At 41.8% G+C, this 18,879-nt stretch overlaps 1 protein-coding gene and 1 long non-coding RNA gene across 2 annotated transcripts in view; one reads left to right on the forward strand and one right to left on the reverse strand.

Moving 5' to 3' along the window:
* The window catches only part of LOC132578194 (uncharacterized), a 131,661-nt gene that overhangs the window by 111,952 nt on the left and 830 nt on the right, over positions 1-18,879 (reverse strand). The window lies entirely within an intron of this gene.
* The window catches only part of DYNC2I1 (dynein 2 intermediate chain 1), a 40,801-nt gene that overhangs the window by 11,629 nt on the left and 10,293 nt on the right, over positions 1-18,879 (forward strand). The window contains exons 7-15 of the mRNA XM_060248067.1: positions 2,500-2,560; positions 3,898-3,981; positions 4,971-5,220; positions 6,544-6,646; positions 9,338-9,467; positions 14,024-14,135; positions 14,697-14,782; positions 15,293-15,422; positions 17,935-18,107. Coding sequence (XP_060104050.1) covers positions 2,500-2,560; positions 3,898-3,981; positions 4,971-5,220; positions 6,544-6,646; positions 9,338-9,467; positions 14,024-14,135; positions 14,697-14,782; positions 15,293-15,422; positions 17,935-18,107 — 1,129 coding nt within the window. The remainder of the gene's footprint in view (positions 1-2,499; positions 2,561-3,897; positions 3,982-4,970; positions 5,221-6,543; positions 6,647-9,337; positions 9,468-14,023; positions 14,136-14,696; positions 14,783-15,292; positions 15,423-17,934; positions 18,108-18,879) is intronic.

Below are 18,879 nucleotides of genomic sequence, written 5' to 3' on the forward strand. Positions count from 1 at the left end.
ATTGGCTCTTGCTTCTCTCATTTTGATTTGATAATCCAGGGGGAGAGGGGTAGGGACTGTGGCTCAGCGGTAGAGCATCTGCTTGACATTCTGAAGGTCCCAGGTTCAATCCCTGGCATCTCCTGTTAAAAAGGACCAGGTAGTAGATGATGTGAAAGACTTCTGCTTGAGGAGAGCTGCTGCCAGCCCTCAGACAATACTGAGCTTGATGGAGCAATGGTATGATTCACTATAAGGCAGCTTTATCTGTATTTCATGTGTAGTCATGTGGGTATGAACAGATGTAAAATTCATACCAGCCAGCATCAAATATTTTGGAATTAGCATCATAATTTCTGAACTGAATGGATAAAAGAATACATATTCCTAGGCATGATTTTTAAGCACTTCGGTGACCAAGTCCGTATGATTATTTCAGCCTGTTGAAGCTGATATATTGTACTTCCTTTCTGGATCTTTTGGCTTCAGATCCCATTTTCAAAGGTAACGGAAGCTTGCCACAGGCTTGCACAATTCTAGTTTCGCTTTTTTTTCTTTTGATCTGCCAAGCTCTGTTCTTAAAGTAAAAGCAGATGCCACTGGCAAACCTTTGCTAATCTTGGACAGACTCAGCCGTCTTTTTCTCTTCTTCATAAAGTTTGGAAACTCTCTTTTATAGAAATTCTGCAGTGAAGTTGTGGTCTTAGTCAGAAGGACTGAACACATCTTTTTATTACTTGAAAAAAACAAAGAAATCTAAGGAGTGAACTTCTTAGTAGTGGCATTCGTAAATATCTTGTTAAAAATGTCACCCAAATCTGGTTATCAGAAGTGAGGGATGACTGTGAGTCGAGCTAAATTGTGAAGCTGTTTAAAACTTTCTAAGCTGGGGTTCCATTTGTTTGACTCTCAGGTTGTGTATTTCATATAGGTGTTTCAGAAACACAGGGTGAGCTCCGATGTACATTATGGTATAGACAAAGGGAAATATTACTTTACTTAATAAGTCATTAAATTGTGGGATTCACTGCCAGCGAAAGGTAGTGATGGCTGGAGGCACAGATGGCTTTAAAAGGGGGTTAGAGAGATTGATGCAAGATAGGTCTATCAGTGGCTAGTAACTGTGGTGACTAAAGGGAACCTCCACGTTCAGAGGCAGCCAACCTCTGAAGCCCAGTGCCAGGAGGCAACATCAGGGTAAGGCCTCAGCTTCTGTGCCCTGTTGTTGGACCTCCAGAGGATGTTGGATCACTGGTCTGATCCAGCAGGCCCTACTTATGTTCTTTATTTATTTTTATTTATTTATTTATTTGGGATTTATATCCCGCCCTTCCCACAAGTGGCTCAGGGCGGCTTATCACAGATAAGTGTGTTAGACATTCCAAAGGAATGTCTGTTCTTATCACAGATAAGTGTGTTAGACATTCCAAAGGAACATTACAAGGCATTTTAATATAAAGTAGTTTGGAACTCCTGGTTCGGAACATGAAATTGTCAGCTTTGTGATGCTCTTTCATATGTATTATTTCTTCTCTGGTTCAGAATGTAAAATGATCATGAAGTTCCCTAGACTACTCCAGAGGCACAAATGTTTAAGCTTTTGAATGTTTACCTTTTTCAGGGAAGTGGGCCTTCTGTTAACCTTTTTTCCCCCTGCTCTGGACCACTAGAATTGCCAGTAGGCATGCAGGGGGGCAGGAGTCCTTTTGATATGTAGAATACGTAATGTGTGGAAATGGGCTGTTGGAGCTTTTTGAAAGTCCCAAAAATTGAAATAATCCCTCTTTACTAGAAGAAATAAATTTTCTTCCCATGCCTCTTTGTCACCTTCATCCTCAGCATAACAGCACCTCAGTGCAGAGGGAGAAATAATAAATAGCATTTTAAAAATCATAGAAGTACTTAGCCAGAAGAAATCAAGTTTCTTTACAGTTATTTTCAGGGGGCTACACCCACATACCAATCTCCATTGGCACATATGCACCAATATAACATTGGCAAAAGAGGGCTCTTAGGAAACAGTGAGGAATTCCTGAGCATTCTCCCAGAAAACATGTCAATATTGAGCCTATTCCAAATTGAGCAGAGGGATCCCATCATCAGGGCTTTTTTTTTGTAGCAGGAACTCCTTTGCATATGAGGTCACACACCCCTGATGTAGCCAATCCTCCTGGAGCTTACAGTAGGCCCTGTAAGGAGAGCCCTGTAAGCTCTTGAAGGATTGGCTACATCAGGGGTGTGTGGCCTAATATGCAAAGGAGTTCCTGCTACAAAAAAGCCCTGCTCATCACTAATGTTAGCAAAGACTGGACATCTCATTATGTGAGAGAGCCGCAGATTACATGTCCTTTTAGTTACATTGGAAGCAGAAAGAGATGAAGCTCTGATGCTCTTTCTCCTTCCAAACTTCCTTCTAAGGTATAAAGCAATTCTTTCTGAGACCTTCCATTTCCTTGGAAACAGTGTCTTTTGGGTGGATGCTTCTTTGTTTATTCAATATATTTATATATTCCCTTATAGGAGTTCTAAAGAAAAACTAAAGAACCAGGCCAAAAGCGAAAAAGAAGATACAAGACAAGAAGTGAGATAATTTCATTTTGTTGGTTCTATAATGCCAGAATGTTATGGGGACTGAAAATACCCAAAAGAAAAAGCAAAGCAGTAGAGTGAGAGAAGATTGAAGTACTAATACAGGGCATGATCCAGCCAAAATTAGGGGGGTTTGTTGCTTTCAAAGGTCATTTTGTGCTTACTTTCTTACACTGGCTTGAATCCAGTGGAGCCTTTTTATGGGCAGAAGGATTTTTACTCACAGAGCATAACTTCCTTACTTCCCCACCCTGCTGTCCTAGGCACATTTACTTTAAGTAAAATGGCTCAATATAGTGTTATCTGTTAAAAAATATAACAAATAGCTATTGAATTCATTTCATGTGACTGACTCAAGGTCACACCAGCAGCTGCATGTGGAGGAGTGGAGAATCAAACCCCGTTCTCCCAAATTAGAGTCCACACACTTAACCACTGGCCTTCTGGAAATGCTGGCAATGATTTTCATTGGTAATTAGCATTTTATTGGAGTTTTCTGAATGATTTTCCTGATTTCCCTTTCAGCATGGCATAGTGTTTAGAGTGTCAGACTAGGATCTGGCAGTCCCCAGCTGGAATCCCCACTCTGCCACTGAAGCTCTCAAAGTGACCTTGGGCCAGTCACAAACTCTCATCCTAACCCATCTCACAGGGTTGTTGGGATAAAATGGAGAGGAAAGGAAAAGAAAAGAAAAGAAAAGGTCCCCTGTACAAGCACCAGTCGTTTTTGACTCTGGGGTGATGTTGCTTTCACAATGTTTTCACGGCAGACTTTTTACAGGGTGGTTTGCCATTGCCTTCCCCAATCATTACACTCCCCCCCCCCCAAGCAAGCTCATTTTACCGACCTCAGAAGGATGGAAGGCTGAGTCAACCTGGAGCCAGCTACCTGAAAACCCAGCTTCAGCCAGGGATCGAACTCAGGTGGTGAGCAGAGTTTAGGACTGCAGTACTGCAGCTTTAACACTCTGCGCCATGGGGCTCTTAAACTGGAGAGGAGGACAGTGTAAATCACTTTGGCTCCCCCTGTGGTGAAGACAGGTGGGGTGTCAATAAAATAAAAATACTATAGCGCCTTATGCCTCAGGACATTTTGTTTCCCTCAACTGCCCCTCCAACCATCAGCTTTTCAGGGCTCTTAGGGAGCTGCTATGGGGCAGGGAAGATGGGAGAAAGATCTGCTTTGTGGTTTATAGGATCAAACTCAATATCATTTCTCTAAGAGCCCAGAACAGCCAAATAAGGTCTCTTGGGCAATAAAATCTATTAATGTTTTGGGTTGTCCGGTTGCATAACGGTTTAATTCTCCCGTTGTGTCTTCCTTGCTAGGAACTGATAAAGGACATCGCTAATCCCTCTAACTCTGATGCAGATTACGATAATTATTCAGTGAACTACGAGGAAGACTTTGAGGTAAGTGCAAAGCAGGCAACGTTTCAAGAGGTCAGAGGGATGAAATAAATGCGGCTGATCCAAAGGGGATGAGAATAGAGAAATTTTAATCTGGCGCTCTCAAAAGCCATTTATGAAAGCTGTACATACACAATGGCGAATAATGCCACAAAATACAACCTGCTAAGAGAACGCTGCTGATTTGGAGCAGATCAAACGAATCCTTACAAGAGACAATTGTCACCTCAGGAAATTTCATTTTTAATGATAAAATTAGCACTTTAAATATATGTGTAAGAATATAAGAACATAAGAGAAGCCATGTTGGATCAGGCCAATGGCCCATCCTGTCCAACACTCTGTGTCACACAGTGGCCAAAGAAAGCAAGTGCCATCAGGAAGTCCACCAGTGGGGCCAGGACACTAGAAGCCTTCCCACTGTGCTCCCCCCAAGCACCCAGAATACAGACCATCACTGCCCCAGACAGAGTTCCATTGATAAGCTGTAGCTAATAGCCACTGATGGTGTTCTGCTCCATATGCTTATCCAATCCCCTCTTGAAGTTGTCTATGCTTGTAGCCACCACCACCTCCTGTGGTAGTGAATTCCATGTGTTAATCACCCTTTGGGTGAAGAAGTACTTCCTTTTATCCATTCCAACCCGACTGCTCAGCAATTTCATTGAGTGCCCACAAGCTGTTGTATTGTGAGAAAGGGAGAAAAGTACTTCTTTCTCTTCCTTCTCTATCCCATGCATAATCTTGTAAATCTCTATCATGTCACCCCTCAGTCGACATTTCTCTAAGCTAAAGAGCCCCAAGTGTTTTAACTGTTCTTCATAGGGAAAGTGTCAAGGTAAGCAGGAAGGAAAGAGGATCTGCAGATGTAGAATTGACAGCGCACTAGAGATTGCTGACTTGCCTTTGTAGGGCGACGTCTGAAGGGCCCCATTGGATTGAGTTGCTAAGTCCTGCTGCGAACGAAGTAATTGCTCTTGTTCTTATTGAAGGATTATGAAGATGATTTTGACGACTTGGATGATGAGGATGATGACGCTGAGAGTCTGGGGAATGGGGAGCAGGAAGACGAAGGGCGAGAGGCAAAAGAAAATGTACGAAAGGGCCCCATAGTCAAGAACTCAGAAATAGAAGAAATCCAGAAAGCGATCAATGCAGAAAATGAAAGAGTCAAGACTTTCCTCCCAGAACAAAGGAAGAATGAATTTCTTCCCCAGGAAGGTGAAAAAGAACTGGGAACGGGTATGTGAAGAAGCACTTGAAAGCATTTTCGTGCTGCCTTTCCACCCCAAATAGGGTCCCTCAAGGTGGCAGACACCAAACCACAAAACTATTTCAAACTTTAAATGTTTAAAATGCAAATATTTAAGTGTTCTAAAGGTTTTATATATAAAACATACAAATACATAAACCACATAAATGAGGAGGAGCAATAATAAGAGTGAGGGAACAACAAACAAAACAAAAATGTCTTCCATCTGCTGGCAGAAGACAATGACAGATGACTCTCCTAGGGAGGGAGTTCAAGCGATTCGGCACCACAATTGGGAAGGCCCTTTCTGGGTTGCTCGCCCTGCCTCTTTAGCCTCAGATGCTGGGGGCACTTGAAGTAAGGCCTCCAAAGATGACAAGAAAATGAGTAGATTCATATGGGAGCAGGCAGTCCGGATGGCATGCTTGCCCTGATCTGTGTAGGACTTCAAAGGCCAATATCAGTATTTTGGATTGGGCCCAGAAATTGGGAGCCAGTGTAGATAGAACAAGACTGGAGTGATGTGGTGTTTAAGACCTATTCCAGCCAACATTCTTGCCGCAACGTTCTGTACCAACAATGGCCTCTGAACTGTCTTCAAGGGAATCCCCATACAGAGCTCATTGCAGTTATCTAATCTTGGTATTACCAGGGCATGCACCACAGGCTTTTAAAAAGGGTTTTAGGATAAATTTGCAGAGTCCTTAATGGCAGTTCTTTCCCATTTCACTCTTTATCTTCTTTAACTCTACTGTAGCTTGTTAACAGTTATTCAATCTGCAGGAATGGGATCTTGTATTTGAAGGCATTTCCACATCGAAAAAATCTATTCTTGTAGAATACTACCATATAAGGAACAAGGCTAGGCCGAAACTTTTTCCCCTGCCTTGTTTCTTTTGCATTTGAGGTGTTTGACACAGTCTAAGGTTCAAACATGGTGTCACACCTTCTGTCTGAAGTAGTTTATCAGGGCTTTTTTTTTGGCTGCAGAAACGCCTTTACATATTAGGCCACACACCCCTGATGTAGCCAATCCTCCTGGAGTTTACAGTAGGCCCTGTATCTGGAATCTGTGGCCTAATATGCAAAGGAGTTCCTGCTACAAAGAAAGCACTGAATTTAATCCAGGAAGGATTATAACTATAGCTGTAGTATTTGCACATTTATATTGACTCTCAAGCTATAATGCAAAGGAAGGATGAAGTTCCACTGAAGTTAACAAGAGTTATTGTCACATAATATGTTTATAATTTATATATTAGAGTTTCCTGTTTTAAATATTTATGTTAATAACCTTTCTTCTTCTCCAACAGAAAGACGAGATTCACCCAGGAGAAGTCCCGTTTCCGGAAAGTTCATCGATTTCCAAATCGCCAAACAGCGGCAAAGTATCAGAAAGATTGCCAATGAGCAGAAGTATGTGGTATTACGATAGAATCACTGCATGTAACTGTTGTACGGTCCTTTTGCATGTAACATTAAATTTTTGTACTGTACATCTAACAAAAGTTGCAATAAAGTGGTTTTTTTTTTTGTGGAATCTGTGTGTGCTAGGCATAGCGTGATTGAATGCAACTCATCCAGTAAGAATAGAGATGTATTTGCATGACTCTAGAAATAGCAGTTTTCTGCAGAGATGCCAAGGAAGAGACAACAGACATTCTGGCCATTTCCAGAGTGTTTCTTGCAAGGCACAGGACATAGTCTGGTGTGATCATATTCGCCACTCCTGGTTTATATAATATAGGAACGTAAGGACACCCCACTGTTGGACAAAAGATCAATCTAGTCCAGCATCCTGTTATTAACAACTAGATGCTTCCAGGAAGCCCACATCCAAAACATGGAATTGCTTGTGGGACTTTCTGGAACGTTTTGTTGGCCACTGTGTGAAACAGGAAACAGCACTTGATGGACCATTGATCTGATACAATGAGGCTGCTCTTAATATGAAGGCAGTAGTTGTCCTGTACTGCCTACTAGAAACTAAGCATTCAGGGCCACAGTGTTTTTGAACTTGGAAGTTGCCTTTAAACAGCCAGAGTAGAGCAGTCGTCCATGAATGTGTGCAATCTCCTTTCAAAAACTCCTAAGCCAATAAACACTATCATAGCTAGTGCAATGAATTCTGTGAATTCCATACATCATGTAAAGAGCTTGTCTGCCATTCATGGCCGACCCTGAGTTCTACTATTGAGAGAGGGAGAAAAAAAGTTCTTCCGATCCAGTTTTCGGTATCTGAAGAAGTGAGCAGTGACTCACAAAAGCTCATAACCCTGCCACAAATTTTGTTAGTCTTTAAGGTGCTCCTGGACTCTCGTTTTTTTTCTACTGCTGCAGACTGACTGACATGGCTGCAATCTTGATCTATGCATCTGTTTGTCTTTCCCTCCCTGCAAAGTGTACTGTATCATTTTCTTGTATTTGCTTTGGTCTGCTTCTGCCTGGTAACAGGAAGTGCCATCAGGTCACTGCCAGTTTATGGCGACCTGGTAGGGTTTTCAAGGCAAGAGACTGAGCGATGGCTTTTCATTGCTGGCCCCTGCATGGCAACCCTGGATCATCCAGCTACTAACCAGGGCTGACTCTGCTTAGCTTCCAAGATTTGTTGAGATCAAGCTAGCCTGGGCCATCCAGGTCAGGGTCTGCTTCTTCCTAGTACCAGATGAAACTGTTTTTAGTTACTCTTAGAAAAACTGACCATTTTCAGCGTTGACTAAGCCATTTCCAGCACACTATTAGGCTATCATACAATCCCTGCTTTTTCTTCCTAACTTTTCTCGGCATATTCCTGTGACCTTGTCTCTAAATATTTCTGGGGGGGGGGGGTCCTTCCTAGGGGGAAAAAAACCCAGAAAAGCAATTCCATCATTCATTTTTTTTTCCTCTTCAAGATGTTAACTATTTGGGATTGTACCTCTGTAACCCATAAGTGATTGTAGTTAAAGAGCCCCGTGGCACAGAGTGATAAAGCTGCAGTACTGCAGTTGGAGCCCTCTGCTCACGACCTGAGTTCGATCCCAGGGGAAGCTGGGTTCAGGTAGCTGGCTCAAGGTTGACTCAGCCTTCCATTCTTCCGAGGTCAGTAAAATGAGTACCCAGCTTGCTGGGAGGAAAGCGTAGATGACTGGGGAAGGCAATGGCAAACCATCCCGTAAAAAGTCTGCCATGAAAACGTGAAAGTAACGTCACCCCAGAGTCGAAAACAACTGGTGCTTGCACAGGGGACTACCTTTATCTTTTTAACCCATAGTTAGAGCTGCGGCGTTCGTCACATTCTCAGGGATATATTGAAGATGTTTGTTGCATGCTGCTAAAAATGTCAAGTGTTTGCAAATGTGTATAACGCAGCTCCATGCTGAGTGTGCACTCCTGGTGGGGGAGGGGCAAACCCAGGTTGCTCCTACATGATGTGTGATGCAGCCCTCAATTTCAATAATGTGCCCAGTCAGGAGTAAAATTCTAGCAGAAGCTCCTTTCCATATTAGGCCACCCCACCCCCGATGTAGCCAATCCTCCAAGAGCTTACAAAAAAGAGGCTTGTAAGCTCTTGGAAGATTGGCTACATCAGTGGGCTAATATGCAAAGGAGCTCCTGCTAGAATTCCACCCCTGTGCCCAATGCTGTCAAGTGCACAGAAACAACAAACATTTCCCAGCCGCAGGGAATAGAATGACTTTCACTTCATTCTCTCCTCGTAAACACGTACAAAGAGCACTGGCTCAAATCCCAGCAACCAAGCAAATGCCCCAGGAAGGCTTGCAGATGGGTCACAGAAGCCAAAGGCTCTTTCTGTGGCTGTTCCTCAAAGGCACTTCTGATGCTGCCTTGGAAAAATGGAGGCTGTGTTTAACCCTCATGACTCCTAGGTACTGATAGACCTATTCTTCATTAATTTGTCAAATCCCTTTTTCAAATGATCTATGAGCATGCAACTGTTGATTCAGTCAAGTAAATACGAATTTTCTGCATTACAAATTCCTTCAGTATGCATTTCGGGGTCCCGAACAGCCTCCTTTAAGAGTGATAGGCTATCTAGACTCTGTATGCCATTGGACTTCATAATTTCTGCTCATCTGCGTTTTGCTTTCTTGTGATGTTTTCAAGGAAACGCAGTCTCGAAGTGCTTCGCCTCATCGATCTCGACTTTTCGGTCAGCTTCTGTTTGTTGGATTTGCCTCCGGTGAATGAATATGACATGTACATTCGAAACTTTGGGAAGGCAAACACCAAGCAGGTAAGCCCTTGACTTTAGAGTCCAGCGTATTTATCGTGACTGCTTGCGTTGGTGTAGATGAACAATAATTTTTCCTTCGCTGCTTCCAGCAGACAATGGGTGTATCAACACCAGTGATTTCGAGGCTATTGCTGATTTCTTTTTAATTGACTTTTCTGTGTGGCGAGAAAGTGAGATATATGTTGCAGAAGAGAGAATACAACAGGAAAAGGCTGTTTGTCAGTTGTGCTTTTTTTATGCTTAAACAATTTTATTAATAACACATGGTAACAATGTCTGTTTATATCATTACTATCCCTAACCCATATGATAATCCCCCCTCCCTCCGTTACTAGACTCCCGCCGAAGTTATATATTTAAGTTCACTTATAAAGGTACCCTTAACCAATCAAAGTTCAATTTCTCCCTTTTCTCATACTCATTATTAAAAAATTGTCCAATGTCTTTTTACATTCCACTCTTTCTCTATATATCCTCTAAATTTCTTCCACTCCCTTTTAAACACTTCCAAATCATAGTCTCTTAAAGTTCTTGTTAGTTTGTCCTTCTCACTCCACGATAAAACTTTCACGATCCAGTCCCATTTCTCTCATATTTTTCTTGCTTTCACAACTGCGCATACAGTGTCCTAGCAGCTGAGAGCAAGTACCAAATTAGAGTTCTATCTTCTTTTGGAAATTTTTCCATTTGTAATCCCAACAGAAAAATCTCTGCAACTTTCTTAAAATCATATCCCAAAATTTTAGATATTTCTTGTTTATCATCTGCCAAAACTTTTTCGCTTTTCCACAAGTCCACCACATATGATAAAAAGAACCTTCATGTTTCTTACATTTCCAACATATATCCGACATCTTTTCACTCATCTTTGTCAGTTTTTTCGGAGTCATATACCACCTATACATCATCTTGAAACAATTCTCTTTAATGCTCTGACATGTTGATATTCTCATAGAGTTCTTCCAAAGATATTCCCATGTATCCATTTGTATTTCCTTATTTACATTAATTGCCCATTTAATCATTTGAGATTTTACTACTTCTTCTTCTGTAGACCATTTCAACAATAATTTATATATTTTCGATATTAATTTTTCATTATCTCCAAACAGAACCTTTTCCAATTCCTTTTGCTCACGTCTAATTCCAACAGATTTAATATCATTCTCCATCAAACTTTTTATTTGTTGCATTTGAAACCAGTCATACTTGTTGTTTAGCTCTTCGACAGATTTTAATTCAACTTTATCACCTTGGATCTTTAGCAGTTGATTATATGACAACCCTCTCTCTTCATCAGATTCAGCTGTTATTTTTGTTACTTCTGCTGGCACTATCCATAATGGCTTTCTTTCATCACCATATTTCTTGTATTTTATCCATGTATTTAGCAAGTTGTTTCTAATATAATGGTGAGAAAAAAGACCATCCATCTTTTTTTCCCATAGTACATATAAGCATGCCAGCTGAATTTATTTCCATGAGCTTCTAACAATAAAAGCTTTTTATTTAACAGCATCATCCAATCCTTTATCCACTTCAAACAAACTGCATCATAATATAATCTTAAATCTGGAAGTTGAAATCCTCCCCTCTCTTTAGCATCCGTTAAAATTTTCATCTTAATCCTTGGTTTTTTTCCAGCCCATACAAATTCTGAGATCTTCCTTTGCCATTTATTAAATTGTTTACTATCTTTCACAATCGGAATAGTTTGGAACAAATACATTATTCTTGGCAAAATGTTCATCTTAATTGCAGCAATCCTACCCAACAAAGACAGATTAAGTCTATTCCATTTCATCATATCTTCATCCATCTTACGCCATAACTTTTCATAGTTGTTTTTGTACAAATCAATATTCTTCATTGTTATTTCTAGACCTAAATATTTAACTTTAGAAGTGACTTCACATCCCGTCAAACTTTGCAATTCTTTCTGTTTATTTAGTTGCATATTTTTACATAAAAATTTTGATTTCTCTTTATTTATATAGAGTCCTGCCATTTCTCCATATTCTTTTATCTTAGCTAGCAACAAAGGTACCACTTATATTGGATTTTCAGTTATAAACACAATATCGTCTGCAAATGCTTTATATTTGTAAGAAAATCCTCTAATTTTCAATCCTTCTGTCTCTTTGTCGTCTTGTATTTGCATTAGCAGAATTTCAAGAGTCATTATAAACAACAATGGTGAAAGCGGACAACCTTGTCTTGTACCTTTGCTCACCTTCATTTCATTTGTAAGGTCTGCATTTATACACAGTTTTGCGTGTTGATCCATATATATTGCTTTTGTCATTCTTATAAAATACTCTCCCAGATTCATTTTTTCCATTACTGCAAACATAAAGTCCCAATTCAGATTATCAAAGGCTTTTTCTGCATCTACAAAAAATAACGCCACCTCTTTTTCTAGATGTTTCTCATAATATTCTACAGTATTTACAACAGTTCTTACATCGTCTCTTATTTGCCTTTTAGGGAGAAATCCCGCTTGATCTTCCTTTATAAAATTAATCAAATATTGCTTGAGTCGTTCTGCCAAGATTCTTGTATATATCTTATAGTCATTGTTTAATAATGAAATTGGTCTATAGTTCTTTACATTTGTGACATCTCTATCTTCCTTGGGAATCAAAGAGATTACAGCTGTAATCTCTTCAATTGTTGTGCTTTTTGACATAAGTATTATAGCCATGAGGATCTTCAGATGAAAAGGTAGATGCCTAATAAAGCTCATCAGGCATCATTTCCAGATCCTCAGAATCATGGATCCTCCCTCTCCCATATCCCTTTGCATTCTTCCCTAACTTTCTCTTTCTTGGAAAATCATAGTTAGCTACAATATGGAAAACAAGTAAATAAGGGTTTGTGTAAACCAGGGATTTTTTTTTGTAACAGGAACTCCTTTGCATATTAGGCCACACTTCCCTGATGTAGCCAGTCCTCCAAGAGCTTACAGAGCTCTTAGTACAGGGTCTACTGTAAAATCTATAATAATAATAATAATAATTTTTTATTTATACCCCGCCCTCCCCGCCGAAGCAGGCTCAGAGTGGCTCTAGATCTAGAAGGATTGGCTACATCCAAGGGGTGTGGCTTAATATGCAAAGAAGTTCCTGTTACAAAAAAAGCTCTGGTGTAAACTGTAGTTTCTCCATTATGAATGATGGCATGTTATGGTCTGGCAAGGAGGGTGCACAAGGGGGAGAAGGAAGTGGTAGCTGAAGCTCTGCCTTGAATGACTGAACCATAGTCAGCTGTGTATGAACAAAGGCAGTAAAATTGAATCAAATTGGGTTAGGTGCACATAACCCTGTCTTGGGTTTTATAGGAAACTCTTTATATTTTCATTGTTTTTGCCCACACCAATGCTCTGCCAAGCAGTTCCCTACCTTTTTGAGCCTGTGGAATTCCGGCACAGGGCCATGGGCACAACCACAAAAAGACTGCCTCAAAATGGCTGCTGTAGCTTACCTTCAGTCACGTGTTGAAAATCTTTGTGCCATGGAGCCAGCTGCAGCCAAAGCGATGCTTTTAAAAAGCAGCACAGCCGTTCAAATCTCCAGTGGCCATCTAGAAGCCTTGCTGGGCAAAAGCCCCACCACCTGGCCCTACACAATTTCTAAAATGATTTAGTGGGTATCAGGAAAGATGCTGTGGGGGCACCATAGTGCCCATGGGTACCACTTTGGGGAGCCCTGATCTGGTGCATACTATAATGCTCATGTGCATATATACACTCGCAATACTTCCTCTAAGCAAAAATTCTACCTTGTGAGCTACAGGCATTAAAGTTGTGAGCTGCTGCATAAATTAGTTTGCTCTGGGGCCAGTTTTCCCGAGTTAAGACAAAAATGTGTGATCCGGAGGCCAAAAAACTGTGGGCTAGCTCACACAAACTCAGTTTAGAGAGAACACTGCACACCTGTCTTTCTGTTTAATTTTTGGACTATTGGGATGTTTTCATTATTGTGTGAGACAGTGTTTCTTTCCGGGCAATGTATCCTATTTATGCTTATATATGTAAATGTTAATTTAAATTCTGTTTTATCGTCTGCTGTGAGCTGCCCTGAGCCATCTGTGGGAAGGGCGGGATACAAATCATAGAATAAATAAATAAATAAATAAATAATAAATATTTGTATGCTGAGGAAAACACTGTAAAAATAAAAGAAAAGTACCACTTCTAACTCCGACACGATGATCCGGGGGGAAACACAGTTGTAGTTCAGACATCCAAGTTTCCATAGAAATCAGTCAAATCAGATCAAGATTAATCTGTTTGATTCTAAGCAATATTTTTCCCCCTTCAAATTGTACAAATATTTGTGCTGGGTTGTTAGGACTTGTGTTCCAATATCAGTGGCAAAAAGAAATATCATTGTTAAATTGTAAACAAATGTAACAATAAAATTTAGTGTGTTGAAAGCTGTGTGGAATACAGAGGTAACTTGGGGTAGAGGCAGATTTATGTATCAAAGTGGAAGGCAGCTGCAAATGCTTGAAGCCAAGGAATTCTCACCAATAGCTTAATCTTTCTATTTTAGGCATATGTTCAGTGGAACGAGGATAATCTAGAAAGAGATGTTCAGACTGAAGAAATAGAGACTCATGAAAAATGGACACAGCATCCTGGAGAAACTGCCATTGTGTGTGGAGGTGATCAGAATTAGTTATATTATATATAAGTAGGTGGGCCTCCCAGTTACAGTAATTAACACTTGGAGGACTCAACAATATTTTTGTGGTTGCCCAGCAACCTAAAAAAATGGTCGCTGAAAACTCAGTGGGCATTCTTCTCTTAAAGTTACAGGTGTTGTTTCAATAATTTTGGAGGGTTTTAATTTCCCAGTTCTTTTTACAAGATTTCAGATTTTTGTGCAAACCTGGAACTTCCTTCAGGTTTGTAGAGAAATCTCCCATTAGTCTCTAGTTCGATTTTGTAGATCTGTTTACACACATATAATTCAGAATTAGATGTATGATGGCTGCAATCCAAAGAACAATTTCCTGGAAGTAAATCCCATTGAATAGAATTGGATTTGCTTCTGAGTAGACGTTCTCTACAAATCTTTAAATACAGCGCAATTCAAAAACAGTTAAAGAGATCACTCTGCTTCTCCTTTCTTTAGCAGTTTTCAGTGCAAGCAGCTCTTGCAGCTTTTGTGCAGCTTATGATGGTACTTTGGTTCCCATTTGTAAAGTCAAGTCTCATTTCAGGTCCAAAGAGCAGCAGTGATGTATCTGTCCTTGCGCCAAAGATTGATTCCCAAAGACTGGCAAGTTTCCTGCGGTCTGCTTGTCAGGTATATTATGGAGGGTCATATATTATTTTCCTAAGTACATTTTAGAGGCAGAATGGTTACGTGTGGGTGTTTTTCCTGCCTCTTGGATAGGTACTAAGAGCAGACACAAATGCCTCTGTGGTCTTTTTGCACAATCATTTTTTCCTTCATGTCCTTACAGTAACAGGGAAAAGAATACATTCCCACCAGTTACCGCAATATGGGTTTCTGCTCCCAGTCACTTGTATTTGAGTCCAGTAGCCACTTAGAGACCAATAAGATTTCGAGGGTATCAGCTTTTGAGAGCCAGAGCTCCCTTCATCAGATAGAGAGCGTTGATTCTGGAAAGCTTCTACCCCGAAAACCTTCTTGGTCTCTAAAGTGATTCTGGACTCAAACCTTGTTCTACCACAGACCAGCATGGCTGCCCTTCTGAAACAAAAGTCACTTATTTGGAAAGCTTAGGCTTCTCGTGGCTGAAGGGGAAAGGGGACAGCTCGTTTCATTTCTGTAAATCATTGTTTTCTCAAGGTGATTGCAGTTTTGCTCGAGGAAGATCAAGTCGCAACGCAGCCCAGACGGAATCTAAGATCGCGACAGACCAGTCTGTCTATTAGTGACAAATGCTTCCAGTTAAATACCAGCCTTCCTTTCCTGCAAGGTAAGAGATTTTCTCCTTCATCCTTTAGTGCAGGGGTCCTCAACCCCCGGGCCGTGGACTGGTACCGGGCCACGGCCTGTCCTTAACTGGGAGGCCCAGCCTTGTTGGGGCCCCCTGTGGCCCCGCAGAGCCTCGCCGCCCCCCGCCCATGGTGCCTCTCCCCCACCCGGGGCATCTCCTCCTCTCTCCGTTTTTACAATATTATGACTGGGAAAGGGGCCATGAAGCACCTTCTGGGCTCTGTAAAGGCCAACCCCCCCCCTTGCCGATCACCTGATTGGCGGGGAAACCGTGCGAAACTGTGGCAGCAGCAGCCAGCGGCCGCTGAAAAAGCCACACTGCCCTTGCTTCCTTCCCATTTCCTTCCCCGGCCTCTCAGCCCCACCATTAGGAAGGAAGCAAGGGCAGTGTGGCTTTTTCAGCGGATGCTGACTGCTGCCGCCGCTGGCTGCTGCTGCCACAATTTCATGCGATTTCCCTGCCAATCAGGTGATTGGTGGGGGGGCGGGGTCAGCCTTTACAGAGCCCAGAAGGCTCTTCACAGACCCTTTCCCAGCCTTAATATTATAAAAACAGAGGGAGGAGGTGTGGTGGTGGGGCAGTAAGGCTTTGCAGTGCTGCGGGGTGGGGGGGCGAGGCTGAATTTGGTGCCCCCACCCTGCCGGCCCTGAGGCCGCAGTGGGCCAGCCAGGTTGGGGACCACTTAGTGGAAACTCTTGTGGAGGGTTGCCTGAGGCTAGAATTTTGCTCAGAGTAAAAATATGTTGAGGCATTGCATAGAGGAACCTCCTTGCAGGAGTTTACACATCTCCCAACTTTATAACCGAATCCTAGCTGCAAAAATAGCAAAGAGTCCAGTAGCACCTTTCAGACTAACAAATTTTATTGTAGCATAAGCTTTCGAGATGGCCCCATGGCACAGAGTGGTAAAGCTGCAGTACTGCAGTCCAAGCTCTGATCATGACCTGAGTTTGATCCCGGCAGAAGCTGGGTTCAGGTAGCTGGCTTGAGGTTGACTCAGCCTTCCATCCTTCCGAGGTCGGTAAAATGAGTACCCAGCTTGCTGGGAGAGGCAATGGCAAACCACCCTGTAAAAAGTCTGCCATGAAAACGTTGTGAAAGCAACGCCACCCCAGACTTGGAAAGGACTGGTACTTGCACAGGTACTTGCACCTTTACCTTTAAGCTTTCGAGGAACACAGCTCTCTTCATCAGATGCTTCTGTGTTTCTCGAAAGCTTATGCTACGATAAAATGTATTTTTCTTCAAGGTGCTACTGAACTCTTTGCTAGTTTTGCAGCTACAGACTAACACAGCTAACTCCTCTGAATCTATGACTCCTAGCTGGATAAGCAACCAGGGAAGAGCATCACATTCATGCCTTGTTTTGGATCTTTCAGAAGCATTTGATTACTGTTGTTGAAGACAGATTGCTAGATGGAGCTCAGCTTGATCCCCCAAGACAATTCTTATGAAGTCATCTTCTTCCTTTGGTCTGTCCGCAGTTCTTGTAGAGTTCAGCCGTGTACTTAGTTACAGATGCATATCTGGTCCTTTCTCCTGATTTGCACTCATCCTGGGCATAAGCCTTGCCTTGTGAACCGCCTGCATATGCTTTCCTGCCTGACTGCCTTAGTTTGTCTAATGCATTTTTAGCCCCCACATTTTGTCAGTGTTGAGAAGCAAAACAGCTACGCTAAAATGAATACTCTGTGTTCAGAGCACAACACCTAGGTGAAGGGAAACAGTTGCTCTGAATGCAGAATTGTTTGGTGGTGATGATGATGCAGCACTCTTTCTCTGTCAGTGCATTTCCTAAGGAATTATGCAGTTGGAGTCAATCTACAGAGGATGGAACCAGCAGCCACTTTTCTAAAAGGGGTAGATGCTTGCCAGCACTTGCTTGTCTCGATCCTCTTTTATCCCAGCCAAGTCTTTATGCTTTCCTTCAGTTCATATACACAGGCTTTCCCCATGACTTTGCAATACCTAAATAGATTTTAACCTCATGGCTTCCCCATCAGGCACTGAAGAAAGTTTGGCTTTCATTCCAGCAGGTTGGTTTCTCTTTTCCCAAGGCTCTTTGCAGTCAGCAGCATAAAACTTTTACCAAACTTCTTTGATAGCAAATTAACCTCAGCCATCAATACGGTTGGAGATTATGATTGAAGTTGCATATAAGTTTATTAGCGTGTGATTATAACATTGATTAGGGGTGCCAACTATAATTTGTAGGGTCTGAGAGCCAGTTTGGTGTAGTGGTGTTAAATATGCAGATTCTTATCTGGGAGAACTGGGTTTGATTCCCCATTCCTCTACATGCAGCTGTTGAAGTGATCTTGAGTTCTTGCAGAGCTGTTCCTCTCAACAGCAGTTTTGTCAGAGTTCTTTCAGCCCCACCTACCTCACAGGGTGTCTGTTGTGGAGAGGGGAAGGGAAAGTTGCTCCGAGACTCCTTCAGATAGTGAAGGGTGGAGTATAAATCCAATATCTTCTCTTCATGCTTTCTTAGGTCGAAAAGTTTCCTGTTTACACATCTCCCAAGCTCAGAGGCAGACACTGCTTTCTGTGCATGACTTACCGGAAAAGTCAAGTGATCTACAGTTGGATGGAAAATACATCATCTGCGTGTGGAATGTCTGGCAGCCTTCAAATCCTCAGAAGATTTTGTTTTGTGGATCACAGGTACGGTTTTAATGACATTACACTGCTGTCTACAGCAGTGGCTCCTAAATGTGCACCTCTTTGAGAATACTCTAATCAAATCTGCACCTTCAACATCCTAGATCCACACCAGCCATGATATGAGATCTTGTCCTTTAGCAGTCAGCACCACCTTTTTGTCTGCTTCCACCAAGCTCTCACTAGGGTGAGAGGACAGGAAAAAAAAACTGCTGCTTGTGGGAAAACCAAAGTATTGCAGATGAGACCAAATCTTTTACAGAACTCTTGATTCTCTCTCTCTCAATCGCATACATTTTTATCATATCCTCAGAGTAGTTGCAAAACTTTTGGCTGATACCCAAGTGTAACCCTTGCTGTGGCAACATTTTTATCTATGGTTTTTAAATGACCTTTTCCCTTAATGATGCATTTTATATTTTATATTCAGTATCTCTGGTAATTTGGTTGTCTTTTGTATTAGTGGATTACATTATTCTGTATCTTTGAATTACTGAATTTGTCTGCTTATGACCTGTTGGTCTGCAAGCATGAAGTATAGAATAAAGGAAAGGCTTTATCTTGTCCTTCCTCCAAGGACCTCAAGGTGGCGCACATAGTCCTTCCACCTCCCATTCAACCTTGCTGCCTCCCGGAGGGGTGGAGCTGAGAGTCCTTGTCCCAAGGTCACCTAGTGAGCTTCAAGGCAGAGAGAAGGGATTTAAAGCTAGTCTTCCTGCTCAGACGCCAGCACTCTAAACATTGCATTGCTCTGCTCTCATTAATATTGCTGGAC

This window comes from Heteronotia binoei, chromosome 10, assembly GCF_032191835.1.
Source record: "Heteronotia binoei isolate CCM8104 ecotype False Entrance Well chromosome 10, APGP_CSIRO_Hbin_v1, whole genome shotgun sequence".
NCBI lineage: Eukaryota > Metazoa > Chordata > Lepidosauria > Squamata > Gekkonidae > Heteronotia > Heteronotia binoei.